At 53.0% G+C, this 13,843-nt stretch overlaps 1 protein-coding gene across 4 annotated transcripts in view; it reads right to left on the reverse strand.

Moving 5' to 3' along the window:
- Positions 1 to 4,239, reverse strand: part of PMEPA1 (prostate transmembrane protein, androgen induced 1) — a 43,878-nt gene extending 39,639 nt beyond the window's left edge. For all 4 annotated transcript variants that reach the window (XM_084218053.1, XM_084218054.1, XM_084218052.1 and 1 more), the window contains exon 1: positions 3,716 to 4,239. In XM_084218053.1, coding sequence (XP_084074179.1) covers positions 3,716 to 3,818 — 103 coding nt within the window. In that variant the 5' untranslated portion in view covers positions 3,819 to 4,239. The remainder of the gene's footprint in view (positions 1 to 3,715) is intronic.
- Positions 4,240 to 13,843: the final 9,604 nt, after the last annotated feature.

The raw sequence follows: 13,843 nt of genomic DNA on the forward strand, positions 1-13,843 counted from the left end.
AATGAACCACGTCTTGCCTCCACTTGGCACTGTAAATGATCACCTCCAATTATACAGGATCACCTCTGGTGCCGTGTGCCGGTCCCGCTGTGCAGCACAGCACAATCCAGGTGTTCACCCACAGGAAAAAAACAAAGTTTGATTATTTCCCCTGTATTTCCCCCTCTGTGTCTCTTCATTCTCCCATTCAACATCATATAAAACACTAAGACCAAAGTCACTACCTGAGGGCACAAATAAACTGTAATTTCAATAAAGACCCCTGTGCTCTCCAGGCTCAGGGAATCAGGCCTTTCCTTGGGTATGAAAGATGGGACCCACAGAGCTGGGACTGCAGAGAGTCTGGCTCCCCTGGAATGGCCAAGGGCACACACACAGACAGCTCTTGGGCCACCGTAAGTAAAGCCAGCCGTGCTCTGCTCCTCCAGGATCACACCTTGGGATGCTGACTTCAGCAAAAAGCAGAGCTCATCACAGATACATAACCAGAGCCAGACACAGGGAACTCCCCGGTTTGGCTGAGGTCAAACTGAGATGCCACAAACTAACATCCTCTGTGCAAGCACTTTTGGGCTTGCTGAAATGCTGGGAGCAGCTCTGGCTTCACTCCATGAGGAAAACTTAGTGGGGGAATAAAGAAGCACGTGGTTCATATCCACTCTGCCCTGGAATAAGCCATAACTGCCGATGACAGAATGTCAGGAAAGAAATGCATTTGTCAGAAAAGCAGTGTGAAAGTGGAAAGAAGATGTGATCCCTGGTTGAGCCATATGCATTTGGTTTGTTATTCAACTAAAGAACGTGAAAACCTAGAAGTCTTGGCTTGGACAGGAACCTGCCCTCACGGTTCGCTCAACCCAGCCGGGTGCTGCAGCTGGAGGGATCGGCCTCGATCCTGGGAGATGCAACGACGCCTCCCAGAAATCCCAAACGCCTCGGATAACACTCCTACACGATCAAAGTGGCTGCAAAGCCTCTGCCGAGAGCCGCCCAGCCCGGAGAGAGCTGCCCCGACAGCTCCCGCGGGGATGCCCAGGTGCCCGCGGGACGGCCGGGGCGGGCAGGTGCCGCTGCCGGCTGGGGAGGCAGGCACGGCGCCTCGCTCCGCTCCCCGCGCCAAATAATTAGTTATTTACAGCCTCTTCCGCCACGCCGGTCACCCCTGACCTCCTTCACCCAGCAGAGGCGATTAGAGCCCACTGCTGCAGACGTCTGGCTGCTTAGCACCGCCCGGCATATTGGCACTCCAGCCCGGCGGCGGGCGAGACTCGCGCCCCCGCCCCCAAAAAGCCTTTTTCTAATCCTAATCTGGGAGCGCCACACACAGAAACCAGCTGCTTCCTCCACCGCAGCGCCGCAGCCGCCATACGGAATGAAGCCTGCGAGGAAAAGGGGTTTGGGCATCGGTTGGACAGTTAACCTATTTAGAGGGTTGTAAATCAGAGGAGTTTGCGTGTTCCTCCCCGCGACACTTTCCTGAAGCGTTCCTGCCTGATAACTGAAAATTTTGGCTGAAAAATTAAAGAGCATCTGGTGGTAGCTGCTCTGAGGTTCCCTCAAAGTCGTATCAGAAAGATACACAAAAATCAAGCGACTGGAGGAGGCAAAACGCTGTAGAATGAATTTATCTCAGGGAGGCTCAGCTCTGCCCTTTCCACTGGAGCCGGGTGCAGGAGGCGATCAGGTAACAGCCCCTGTAGTGCCACCAGAGCTCTCCTGTAGCACAGAGGTGAGCCAATGCTGCCCGCCAGCAGCAGGAAATAAATAATAACATTGGTGATAAGAAACCTACTCCAACATGAAATAAGGAAGGGCAGCAATAAGAAATCTCACTCCAAGGCTCCCAGGAGCTCATGGGAACTCAGCACCTGAGTGTCAGGACCCCAGAGCTCACAGAGGGCAGGGGACAGGTCAGGGAAGGACCTCGGGAGCATCAGGCAGGAGGCTCCCACAACACCCATCCCAATCCAGGGAAGGTCTCCTCCGGTGTCATTCACTGTTCCCTGTCTCTCACAACCCCCCACCCATAAGCAGCACCTGCCTCTTACCAAGCCTTTCACATGCTGACAAAAATGAGGGGGGGGGGGGGAATTATAAACTATGCCATTTTTAAAAAGTCAAAGAGTGAAATTAAAAGCCTGAGTTGTTCCAACAAAACCTCATGCCAAGAGTTAGACTGGAATAGAAGCTTTTTCTTCAAAAGACATTGCACATTTTAATTCACAACTTCTATCACAACCATGAGCCTTGCTCAGACACAAAGTCTCATCCTTGGGATTCTGTGGGACACAGTTTATGTTCAGCAACTGGCTGACACAAAAAAGAACTGTATCTTCATTATTTATACACTGCTATTCGTATGCACATCTAGCCCGGCCTGTTAAAGTCAGGGAAGAATAATGGTCTATTCAGTACCGGTAGTGTTAATAAAATCAGGCAAATCCAGCTTAGTTTTGTCTGAACACGAATGAGATTAAATCAAGATTAAAAGTGCATACAGTACAAAGGGTATGGTTTATGCTAAAATTCAGAATGAACACATTTTAGTACCCAGTATACAAATGCCTGCAGACCTTCTCCGGGACTCAGACACCTGAATTAAACAAGGATGAAGCTGGAGAAGGAGAAGGCAGACGACGCTGGACAAAAGCCATCCAAAATACCAAGGGACAGATGCTCTGCAGCCCCGCTGGAGGTAACGGGGCAGATCCTGCGCTAGCAGAAACAGGCACAGCTCAGCTGGCTCTCCCTGCACGCACCGAGCGCCAGCCTGCCCCGTCGCAGTGCCAGGCATATATGCAAAATCCAGACTCTTTCCCAAGTTTTCCTTTTGGGCCATTTTGCATTAGTCTGTGCAGGGTTTGGATTTCAAGGCACTGAATGAGGTGCTAAGCAGGGTATAGTCCTGACAACCCTCCCGCTCTGGGATGCCTTGAAAACCTTCCCTTTACAGAAAATACCATTTGCTTTAAACTGCCAAAGAGCCCAACTCATTCCTCTCCCCTCAGCAGTAGTATTCCTTCTCTCTCACCTCCGTGCACTTCATTTCCAAGAGGGAAAGAGCGCACAGAGAAGTGGTGAATATTTAGGTCAGGCACTGCCCTCACTGCTACTCAGCGAGGGTTGAAAAATATTAATGAAAAACCCGAATCGCCCTTCGAACAAAAAGCCCCGAGGGGCTGGAGACGGGGAGAACAGGTTCCCAAACACAAACCCTACTCGGGTGTCCGGACCGCGGTGCCCCCGGTACCGAGGCGACCGGGATTTACACGGGGGTAGTGCAGACCCCCGGGGGAGGCTCGGGAGCGCCCAAGCATCACCCCCGCAGGAGGGGAAGGAGCGGGGCAGGGGCACCGGGGCATCGCGGGGAAAGGGCAAGACGCGGGCGGTGATGGAGCCGCGATGGGGAAGAGCGGGGATCTCAGCCGCGGTGCCGGCGGGGAGCGGCCGGGGGCGGCTGATCCCGGGCAGCTCCAGCAGCCCGGCCCGCGCCGTGTCACACCCGCACCGACATCCCAGCGGCAACAGATGAGAGAGCGGGGCTCACACGGAGGGGGGAGGAAAACCACTCCGGGAAAGCGCATCGAAGCCAAGGGTCCCGGGCGCTGCCGGGAGCCCTCGCGGGAACTTCCCCGCCCGCGGCGGGGCCGCCGGGCACTCCCGCACCCCGGGCACCTCCCGCACCCTCCCCGGGAGCAGCAGGACTGGTACTTACTGATCTCCATGCTCTGGAACAAAGACCTTTTGCAGTTGCATGTGCAGGACACATTGGGCTGAATAGCTACGGCCGTGCTGTTCAGCCCCATGAAGTTATACATTTAAACACACACACACACAAAAAAAAAAAAAGAAAAAAAAAAAAAAAAAAAAAAAAAAAAAAGGAAGGCGACGGCGACACAAAGAACTTCCCGGCCGCCGAGCGCTCCCCGGGCAGCACCACATAAAGCCGGGGCTCCTCCTCGGCGCGGGGGGGCGGAGGGAGGGAAATGCAGCTGCGATCAGAAATTGGAAATAAAAAACCCGGCGCGGCGCAGCGCCCCCGGCAGCGGCTCCGCTCGGCCCCGCGGCTGCTCCGCGCCCCTCCGGCCCGGGAAGCGGCAGCGCTGGGCCCGGCCGCGGCAGCCCCGCACTTTTGTGGGGCGCGGCGCGGTGGGAGCGCGGTGGGAGCGCGGCCCGCCCGCTCCCGCTCCGCTCCCGCCCCCCGCGCTCATTCACGGCCACGGGGACGCGGCCGCGCCGCCGCCGCCGCGGGCGGGACCGTGACGTCAGCGCCAGACGGGGACTGCCCTTCCCTTCCCTTCCCTTCCCTTCCCTTCCCTTCCCTTCCCTTCCCTTCCCTTCCCTTCCCTTCCCTTCCCCGCGCTGCCGCCGGGAGCGGGGCTGGGGGCAGTGCCCGGTGCGGGCACCCCGGGACGCGCCCAGGCGGGCGGCGGCAGCTGCCGGGGGACGCGGGACCCCCGGAACCGCAGAGCGGGGTGGAGCGGTGGAAGGGACCACCGTGGGTGACCTGGTGTCCCACCTCCCGTCTCAGGCAGGGACATCCCCAGAGCACAGGGCACAGGATTGTGTCCAGGCTTCTGGAATATCTCCAGCGAGGGAGACTCCACACCCTCTCCGGGCAATCTGTTCAGTGTTCGTTCACCTGCACAGAAACAAAGTTCTTCCTCATGTTCTGGTGGAAATTCCTGGCCATCTGTTTTGTAGCCTCTCGTCCTATTGCTCAGCACCAGGGAGCAGAGCCTGGTCCATCTTCTTGGCACCCTGCCTTTAGATATTTACACACATTGATGAGGTCCCCTCTCAGTCATCCCTTGAGTCCGAGGAGGCCCTGCTCTCTCAGCCTTTTCCTCATCAGAGATGCTGCAGTCATTACTGCACCCACCCACCCACAGTGGATCCTTAAAGTACCACCTGCACTGAGCCTGCTCAGGTGGGTCCAGTGGCACCCCCAGCTCCCAGCCTCCAGCAGGACCTGGCAGAGATCCTTTTGCAGGACCTTTTTCAGATCAGCTCCAAAAGCACCTGGATTTGGGTTTCCTGCTGGAAAAGCACCCAAAAGTCAGGCTCACCCCGCAACACCCACCCAGCTGTGGGTACCCCCTTCAGCCCCGGCCCCACAGCACTGAGCCACAGGGTTCCAGGCTCACCTCACACAGCCAGTCCCCAGTGCAGCATTTCAGACAGAAAAACGGGAGAGATTGGAAAAGAGATGCAGGGGATAACCCAGTCTGACCATGGCTGAGCTCAGTGAAAATTCTCATTAGCTCCCATGGTGGTGCCAGTGGTGCTTCTCAGAGCTCAGGAACTATTCCTGACACATTCCCACTTTTGTTTCAAACCACATGCTATAAAATGGAGTGACCCCATTCACTGCAAGACAGGTAAAAGGAAAAAACATCATCTCTTCCCTAAGGGCTCATTTGTGCCAAGCTTTAGTTGAGACAGATTTTTATATTTTTTCTGGGAAATAAACGTGTGAAAACAAAGGTTTATAATGAAAATGCTGAAACAAGCTTAACTACAGTGGTGCGAAGTAGCTGCTATAAATCTTGGTGAATCCTGTTACTGGGAGATAAAGGCAGCTTCAGTTATCTTCTAAGAAAGCACATTTCCCTGTAACAGTTGATAGCTCTGATTTAGGATTTGGGAGTATCTAAGGCACCCCCAGCTGGGCCTCCATTCCACAGAGATGCTGTTGGGAGGATGCACCGAGGTGGGGACAGGGGACCCACCAGCAGAAATCCTATTCCTACAAAGCTGAAGCAATCACAGAAGATGGATGGTCTCAAAATTTGGGTCAGATTCAGTGGCACTCCTTGGTAAGGTTTAATTTCCCTTTATTTCCCTGCCCAGAAAAGGAATTTATTTCTACATGACTACTACAAACCAATGTTAAATACCCACCCATACTTAAGTCCTGCAGCCCATCCAGTCCTGTGAAAATGCCTGGAGAGCAGGAACAAGGAATTGCCAGGTTGTTTAATATTTTACTCTTTGCCACTCGACAGATGGGAACTCCCAACAATTACTGATCCAAAGGAAACACGGAAGGGGATCGTGTGGCTCGGACAGAAACGGGCTTTGAGAAGTCTGTGCTCCCCAGCACTGAGCACACGTGAATTATCCAACAAGTGCCATTCCCAAAGGCAGGGGTGGCACCAGAGGTGGGAATCGGTGTGCTGGGAGATTAGGTACAATTATGTGAAAAAAACTGTGCTAGAGCTGGAGATAAAGTATTTCCAATCCTATTTTATATTTTGTTTCCTGCCTCAGTTTCCTCATCAGTAATGCAGGAGGGGTAATCTTGATTCCTTCAGGTTATTTCTCGGGCTCAATTTATTTTGTGGCAGTCAGATTTTTAGAAATCCTTCATGAAAATGTGAAGGAAGAAACATTACCCCTGTTACAGGGACACTCGGCCCACCAGCCCCAGAAAGGACATCAAGAAAGTTAAAGCCAGGCACACACATGGTCAAAATTCTGAAGACAAACTCCAGTTCAGATATGCTTTATCAATCAACCTACTTTTATTATTTATCTGGAAGTATATCTTTATATTATGTTTAAAACACTTGGTAGTTGAACATTAGCGACACTTTTCCAAAGGACCTTTCTTGACTGGCCAGAAAAGGCGGCTGGAAGCTTATCTGAGCCTACCAGCCTGCAACTAACATCCTTTGCACTTAAAACACATAGCACTGCCATAAATAAGTCAAGGTGAGGACTGCACGTGTCCCTGTGTCATGTGAGGTCCCAGCTGGCACTGCCAAGTCCTCTGAGCTCTTCAGCCATGTGGCTGTGGCCACAGTTCACATTGGATTCCGAATTCTTGGATTTTAGCACAGCTGGGAGACCCTTAAACAGTCTCAAGAGAGTGAATGCAGCTCCAAGCAATGGATTATTCTTCTGAGGCAGGTCAGTTCCTTGAGTGGAGGGTCCTTCTCTGCAATCTCTGCTGCAACAGGCACAGCCTTGCCTTCCAAAAGGCTTTGCCATCCAAGAGGCATCCCCCCTGGGCACAGGGACAGGAGATGGGGTGCCCTGAGCAATGGCACTGCCAGCACCCCGTGCTCAGGCTGCCCTGGAGCTGTGGCAGAGGCAGCTCCAGCGGGGGGAGGCTCCTGCCCTCACCCCATGAATCAGCTTGTTCTAGGGGGAGTTTTTACAAGTTCACAAAGCTCTGGTGGATAAAGGCTCCCGTTTCAGGTGCAGGCTGCTGCAAGTTCACACATCTTCCCAACCTTCTTTAAAAATAAAGAAAAAATAACTGTTTGCAAGTTGATGCTGGTTTAAAAATGCTGTTTACCACCATCCCCATTTCATCTGAACGACTCATGTGGCTTTAAGAATAATCAGCATTTTTCCACCATGATTTAAGAACAAATAATTAAAGTCATCCCAGATGGGCTTGTAAAAATTAAAAGTACATCAGCTAACTTAAATGCTTCACCCTGTTCTTTGTCATGACACCATCCAGCCTCCAGCCCAATGCATTTGTAAGAGCTTCTGTCCCAGCAGTGGGTGCTGCTCATCTGTGGGAAATTTCCAGAAGATGCTGTTGTTGATTTTGGCTCCTGTATTCAGTCACTGATCAGCTTTTTTCCATTTCTTTTTTTGTTTTCCCTGGAGACACCTCAGATGGCTCCAGGATGAGTCTGGAACTGCGAGATCTCCCTTCGCTTCCGGGGTTTGCCATCAAATTTCAGGGAAATCCAAGGCTGCTCCCTGGGCCTCAGACTCTGCAGCCATGGAAAGGGGCACACAGGAGCTCTGAAATCATCTGGGATCCTTGGACAAGCTGAAGGACACGGGAACCTCAGCCATGGCTAGTTGGGGATTGTAACGTAATTTTGCTCAGTGCCAGACCAGAAGTCAGGCACTGTGCACATTCAAATCTTTCCTTTTATTCCTCACTGCAACACATCCAGCATCATTACAGTGCAGCACTATGAATAAATTCATAAAATGTAATGGAAAAGCAAGATCCATCTGAGAAATAAGTAACCTTAAGAGTCAAATGGTGCTCAAGACAACCTAAGGAAAAACAAAAAAAAACTCCACAACTCCCCAAAGCTTTGTTAACTAAACAGTTGTCCAATAAAGAGTCCAAATATTTCACAGCATTAGTCTTTGGATTAATGTTAAATCGATAGGCACTAACGCAATAGGGCAATAGTTACCATGGTGAATAATTCTATATTTATTTTCAAGCAAGCCTTATTTCTAACAATTCCAGACATGGTTTCCACTTTCTGGTGACTAAACTCTCAATTTAAGTTTATTTTTCTAACTTCTTGGTACCAGAAACTCAGGGTTTCTCCCCAACAATTAGAACAGGATCTCTGCTGCCACAGAGGAGAACAATGCCACGGGGACATGGATGCTCAGCAGCTTTAGTTAAGGGTCCCACTTAGGAGGTTTTGTTCCCAACCAGGAGAGATAAGTCAGTGAGTATTTGTTTGTAATGAGAATTTTTCACTGAAGCCACCAGAATGTAATTCCAACCCATTCCGTCTTATTTGGGGCCTGATATAACTCCGGCTGACATCACTGGGAAGACTCCACCCTACCTTTACATTTTATTGAGGCACTGGTGGGAATTACATCACCCTCTGGATTCACAGCTCCCTGCCTGAGCACACTTCATTTCCTTGTGCTAGAGAAACCAGGATGCCACACGTAAAATAAAACAGCACCAGGGGAAGACTTCTAACTCCACAAACATAAAATCATCCCTGACTTTTCTTAAAAGAACAGGCATTTTGGAGAGGGGAATGGCGCTCTGGAAGGCAGACAAAGTGACCCCGAGCTCTGCCACAGCCAAGTGAAGACTTGAGGCTGATCCGAGGAAGCGCCTGAGTGATGCTGGAAGGCAGCTCGGAGCCGCTCTCGGCGGAGCTCTGGAAGCGGAGCAGCTGCGAGCAGCTCATGGCTTGAGCTGTCCTTGTTTGATGCCCACCTACACCCACCCCGTGCTCTCACTGCACAAATACTACACACGCACAGCTCGTGTTTGTCACAACGCATTTGCTGCGCTTTGGTACTTTTGTTTCTTGCCCGAAAGGTGAGCTCAGAGCCGGGCTCTGCCTGCGTGTTCCTGTCCTGTCACACACGGCAGGGCTGGTGCTGCCGGCCAGGGCAGGCCCCGCTCGCCGCCCCACTCCGGAGCCGCTCCGGAGTCATCCCGGGAGCCCCTCCGCGCCTGCCGCGGGAAAGCTGCGGGCGGAGGAGGAGGCTCTGAAGATGCCCCTGGCTTAAGTCGCCATTCAGCGGCAGCACAGGGCGGGCCCGAGCCCTCCTCCCGCCATCACCATCACTCGCGGGGTACCATAAGGGTATCTCCGGGAATGCGCCCTCGGTCTCGCATGGAAACCCAGCGGGACCGTGCCCGCAGAACCGAACTCGCCTCGCCTGGCGGGCGCGGCCCCTTTAAATCGCGCGGAGACCGCGGGGCAGCCCCAGATGGCCCCGGTGTCACGGGCAGGCGCTGCCCCGCCCCTGCCGGCAAAGGCCGCGTGGGCTCAGCCAATCAGAAGTGACGGCGGCGGCCGCGGGGCGCGAGGCAGCCAATCAGCGCAGGGGGCGTGGCGCGCGGCCATGCGGGCGGCGGCGCCACGTGGGGCGGGGCCGTGACCGCGCCGTGACCCGGGGCCGCGACAAAGGCGCAGCGCGCGCCTTCCCGCGCCGCCGCCTTAAAGGGACAGCGCGGGCCCCGCGCCGCCGGAGCGACCGGGGCCGGGCGGGGCCGGCCCGACCCCCGGCGCTGCCGGCTGTGTGCGCCTTGGGTGTGTCGCGACACCCGCGGCGCTGCCAGCGCTTCCTGCCCCGGTCATGAACCGGCTCAGCCGCCCGTACGCACAGCAGGCAGGGACATATGGCATCACCTCTGCGGGGTGTCGAGCGGTGACCGTGCCCTGCCCTGAGCTGGGCACAGCCGCCGCGCCCGGACGGACGGACGGACAGCGGGGCTCTGTCTGTACCGGCCCGGCAGCGCAGACGGAGAGGCAGGGTTTGTCTGCAAGCACCGGGCACGATAGACGGACAGACAGACAGGGCTGGACCGTGAAGTCCCCCATTCCCTGCACGGGCCGAGCCTGCTTGGCCCGTGCCCTTAAACTCCGCTTTCCTTTAGGCTCCGCTCATTTCGCAGCCTCCCGGTGCCTCTCCGTGGCCCCCCCGCTGGCACCGCCGGGGCTGCCCGAGCCGGGGGCGCTGCCGGCGCTGTCCCGGAGCGCTGGGCGCGGTGGCGGGGCCCGGCCGGCGCTGCCCTCCCGTGCGGGTGCCCGGAGCCGAGCTGGCCATCGGGCCCTGTCCCCGGGCAGGGTGGGCAGCCCGGAGCCCCTCTGCTCGCACGGGGCACGGCTGACACCGTCACATCGTAAATCGGCGAGAGGGGAGCCTTCCACACCAGCGAGACAGAAAAGCAAACAAACGGCAGGGCTAGGAAAGAGGGAGGATCCTGGAACACAAATGCTCCCATAAATGTCTTTTCCATAAGTCTATTTACTCAGCTGCTGAAATGATTTCAACTGAGTGATTAGTCTTACATGCTAAAACCAAGCCATCCATTCTCTTCTCCGATGGTCCAAAATCCTACATCTGGTACTTTATCTACAGTCTATTTTCCCCCCTTTTGTTCCAAAGAGAGCGTTTCTGCAGTATTTGATCCCCAGATGCTCTGTATCATCACAGTTAGGGCTCAGAGGTGAATCACAGATATTAAAAGTGGTTGTTTCAGTCCCACTCGGCTGCAGAGAGCTGAAGCCTCCCTCACAGAGACAAAATTGATAATTTGAGAACCTGCTTTTCAAAGAGAACAAAGAGAAAGTGTTTTCATTTCAGATGAGAAGACCCTTAAAATGTACATTTGACCTCCTGTACTGCCTTGGAGTGTTGTAGCCCCAAACACAACATGCTGTTTCTGGGGATGAGGCTCTCTGGGGGTCCTCTGGTTCCTAAAATACAAGCCAGGAAAATAGAGGCCTTAAAGACTTTGTGTGAGGGCAGATCATCATCATCAGCCTCAGTGATTCCCTGAGCTTGAAGCTGTCTGTGCAGTGTATATTGTACATCCAGGTGATCTTCAAACAACTAAATAAAACAACTGAACACAGGATGTATATAAATATCACCCTCTGTCCATTACCAATAATCTCTAGTTTTACTAGAACATTTTTAAAAGCCAAATTTTTTGCACTTCTTTCTCAAATCACATGGAGCCTTGCCTGAGCCTGGTACTGTTTGGCACAAAGAGAAGTTACAGGCACATCTAATTAAATCGTATGAATCAGGAATATTGAATTGTTGAAGGGGTTTTTTTCCTTGTTGTTATTGCAGTTTTGGATTTCTAATGATTCTGATAATCTACGAAATTACAAATTCTAAGGTTTAAGAGAAAACACAAAAAAGACACCATTTTGGGGCTCCAGGGAGCATGTGTGAATCTGATTTTCCAAATGAAAAGAGTTATAACATCAGTTAAAACCTAAATGCTTCACTTTCTCAAATCTTTTATGCTAGATTTTATACAGCTAATACATCGCCAATGTTTCCAAGGAAACCAATATGCCCTGTTCTCTCTGAAACAAATCTCACTATTAAAACAATTAAAAACTTAATCTGCGTTCTCCTCCCTCCCTCTCCCTCTCTGCTTTTAGTATTATCGCATGCATTTTAATTAAAAACATGAGTGCAATAAATTCTTTACACATACGTAGGCTACAGTGTAAATTACCTAAAGGAACCTTGGCTCCAGAGCGTAATAATCAGGAGCGAAATATATCACAACAATTGAGCAAAGCCCAATTAACAGGAGCCCTGACGAATCAATTACAGCCCCTGCTCATCTCTGAAGGCTGCCAGCTGTAGCTGATGGAGAGGAGTTTAAAACTCAGGTTCAGGTCTTGGATATGGGGTACACACACCCCTGAATCTCGGTTGGTGTGACAGTCCTGGCTGCAGGAAGCTCTGCTCCTGATTTTTCAGGCTCAGAGGGGTCTCCTGTAAAAGATGGGTAAATGTGGTGCTTAGGGACAGGGTTTAGCGGTGGCCTTGGCAGCACTGGGGGAATGGTTGGACTTGGTGACCTTAGAGGGCTTTTCCAACACAAACCATTCTGTGATTCTATGAAATGAATCCAGTGAGAGCCCCAACACCTCCACCTGCACCCACTCACGGCACTGTGAGAATGCTGGAGAAAGAGGGGGCTTGAAAATCCATCACTGACAGCGAGCTTTGAAAATCTGACAGGGCTTTAGAGCAGCTGTCAGAGCACCTCCCTCCCAAGCTGGGTATCTTGGCATGGATGGGTCAATTGGTCCCCTTCTTTTGAGGAAGTTCTGTGTTCTGCCAAGTTTCTTTGTGTGAGATTTGGGGTGTGCAGGCCTGAGCTGACAGCCCAGGTCAGTGCTGGAGGCACCTTCCATCGGCAGGAGCACAGCCCGGTCCCAGGGACGGCAGCCCTTGGATGAGCTCCGCTGCACTGCCTGAAGCCTCTGCTGGTTTGTTTGTATTGACTTTGAGAGCACCATTGCTGTCTCCAGGAGTTGGAAAACAAACAGGAGCCCCCGGTGCCAGCACCAAGGAGCTTAAAGCCTGGCTGCAAACACACAGCTCGGCTCTGTGCTCCGAGTGGCTGGCTGGTTTGATCTGAAGAGGCATTAGGATCCAGCCGCGGGGCTTTGGGGTCTGTCTGCCGAGGAGAGGGAGCTGCAGGTCAAGAGGCTCCTGAAAAGAGGAAATGGGCTGCAGGCAGGAGAAGTGAATGGCCCCGGGAAGGCAGCAAACACAGCCCCGCTCTTTGTTTCCCCCGCATTGTGTTCCCGGCCCTGCTGCTGCGCTCGGCTCGGCCCCTCTGTTCCCTCTGTTCCCTCTGTTCCCCTCGTGTGCGCCACTTCCACTCCCGTGACGAGGGCCCGGGCGCGCAGGAAGGCAGCAGTCGGCACGGGGATGTTTCATGTGGATCCAAGAGCTAAATCTGGTCGTGCCTTGTGTGCTGCCCCGGCTCCCCAGGGAGCAGAAGGGAAATGCAGCCAGAGCCGCTTCCTCCACCATTGTCTGAGCGCTGGGACATCCTTCTGCCCGCGCCGGCCCAGGGCAGGCGCTGGGGATGGGGTGTCTGAGAAGCTTCCAGTTTGCCTCACGCCTCTGCACAGGGCTGGACTGGGAAACTGGAGTGGGGCCCAGGCTCTGTCCTCCCTCCCTGGGATTCCCTCAGGCATTGGGTTGCCCAGAAGATTTAGGGAAATGAATCCTGCTCACTCCTTCACACACATCTTTTAGGGTACTGCGTGTTGCTGTGCGCTCTTTGCAAATGCAGTTTCCTGTGAAAAAAAATCCCAGCCTTGCTAACATCCCACATGTAATGTGATACTTTCCCATTCATACACACTTCCCACCACTCCGACATGCTGCACTGTACAACCAGAGAGACAGAGAGTGTACGGCACGTCTGCACTCAGAAATACCAAATTCTTCTGGCGTGCAGGGGGTGACTTGGGGTTATTTGGGTGTGTTCCCCCCTCCCCGCCCCGGCCCATCCTTTTCCAGAAGAGTTTGGAAAATTACTTTCCACCATCTGCCCTGCCAGAGCTAGGAAATATTTGGAATACGTTCCATTCTCCTAATGAACACGCAGCAGCAGGGGTGCTGCAAATGAGAGAGACAAAATCTTTCTAATGAACAACAAATGAACTAGAAATCACATCTACATAGCTTCAGCTTTTGTTGCCTATAGCTTTAGGGTGATTCATGGAGACAAAAATCAATGCATGTGCTATAGACCCAGGTCTAGCACGGCGTGCAGAAGTCTTGTCGTGACCCAAGCCATATTTGTTTTGGATAC

The sequence above is a fragment of the Fringilla coelebs genome (genome assembly GCF_963513975.1).
Source record: "Fringilla coelebs genome assembly, chromosome: 18".
NCBI classification, from domain to species: domain Eukaryota; kingdom Metazoa; phylum Chordata; class Aves; order Passeriformes; family Fringillidae; genus Fringilla; species Fringilla coelebs.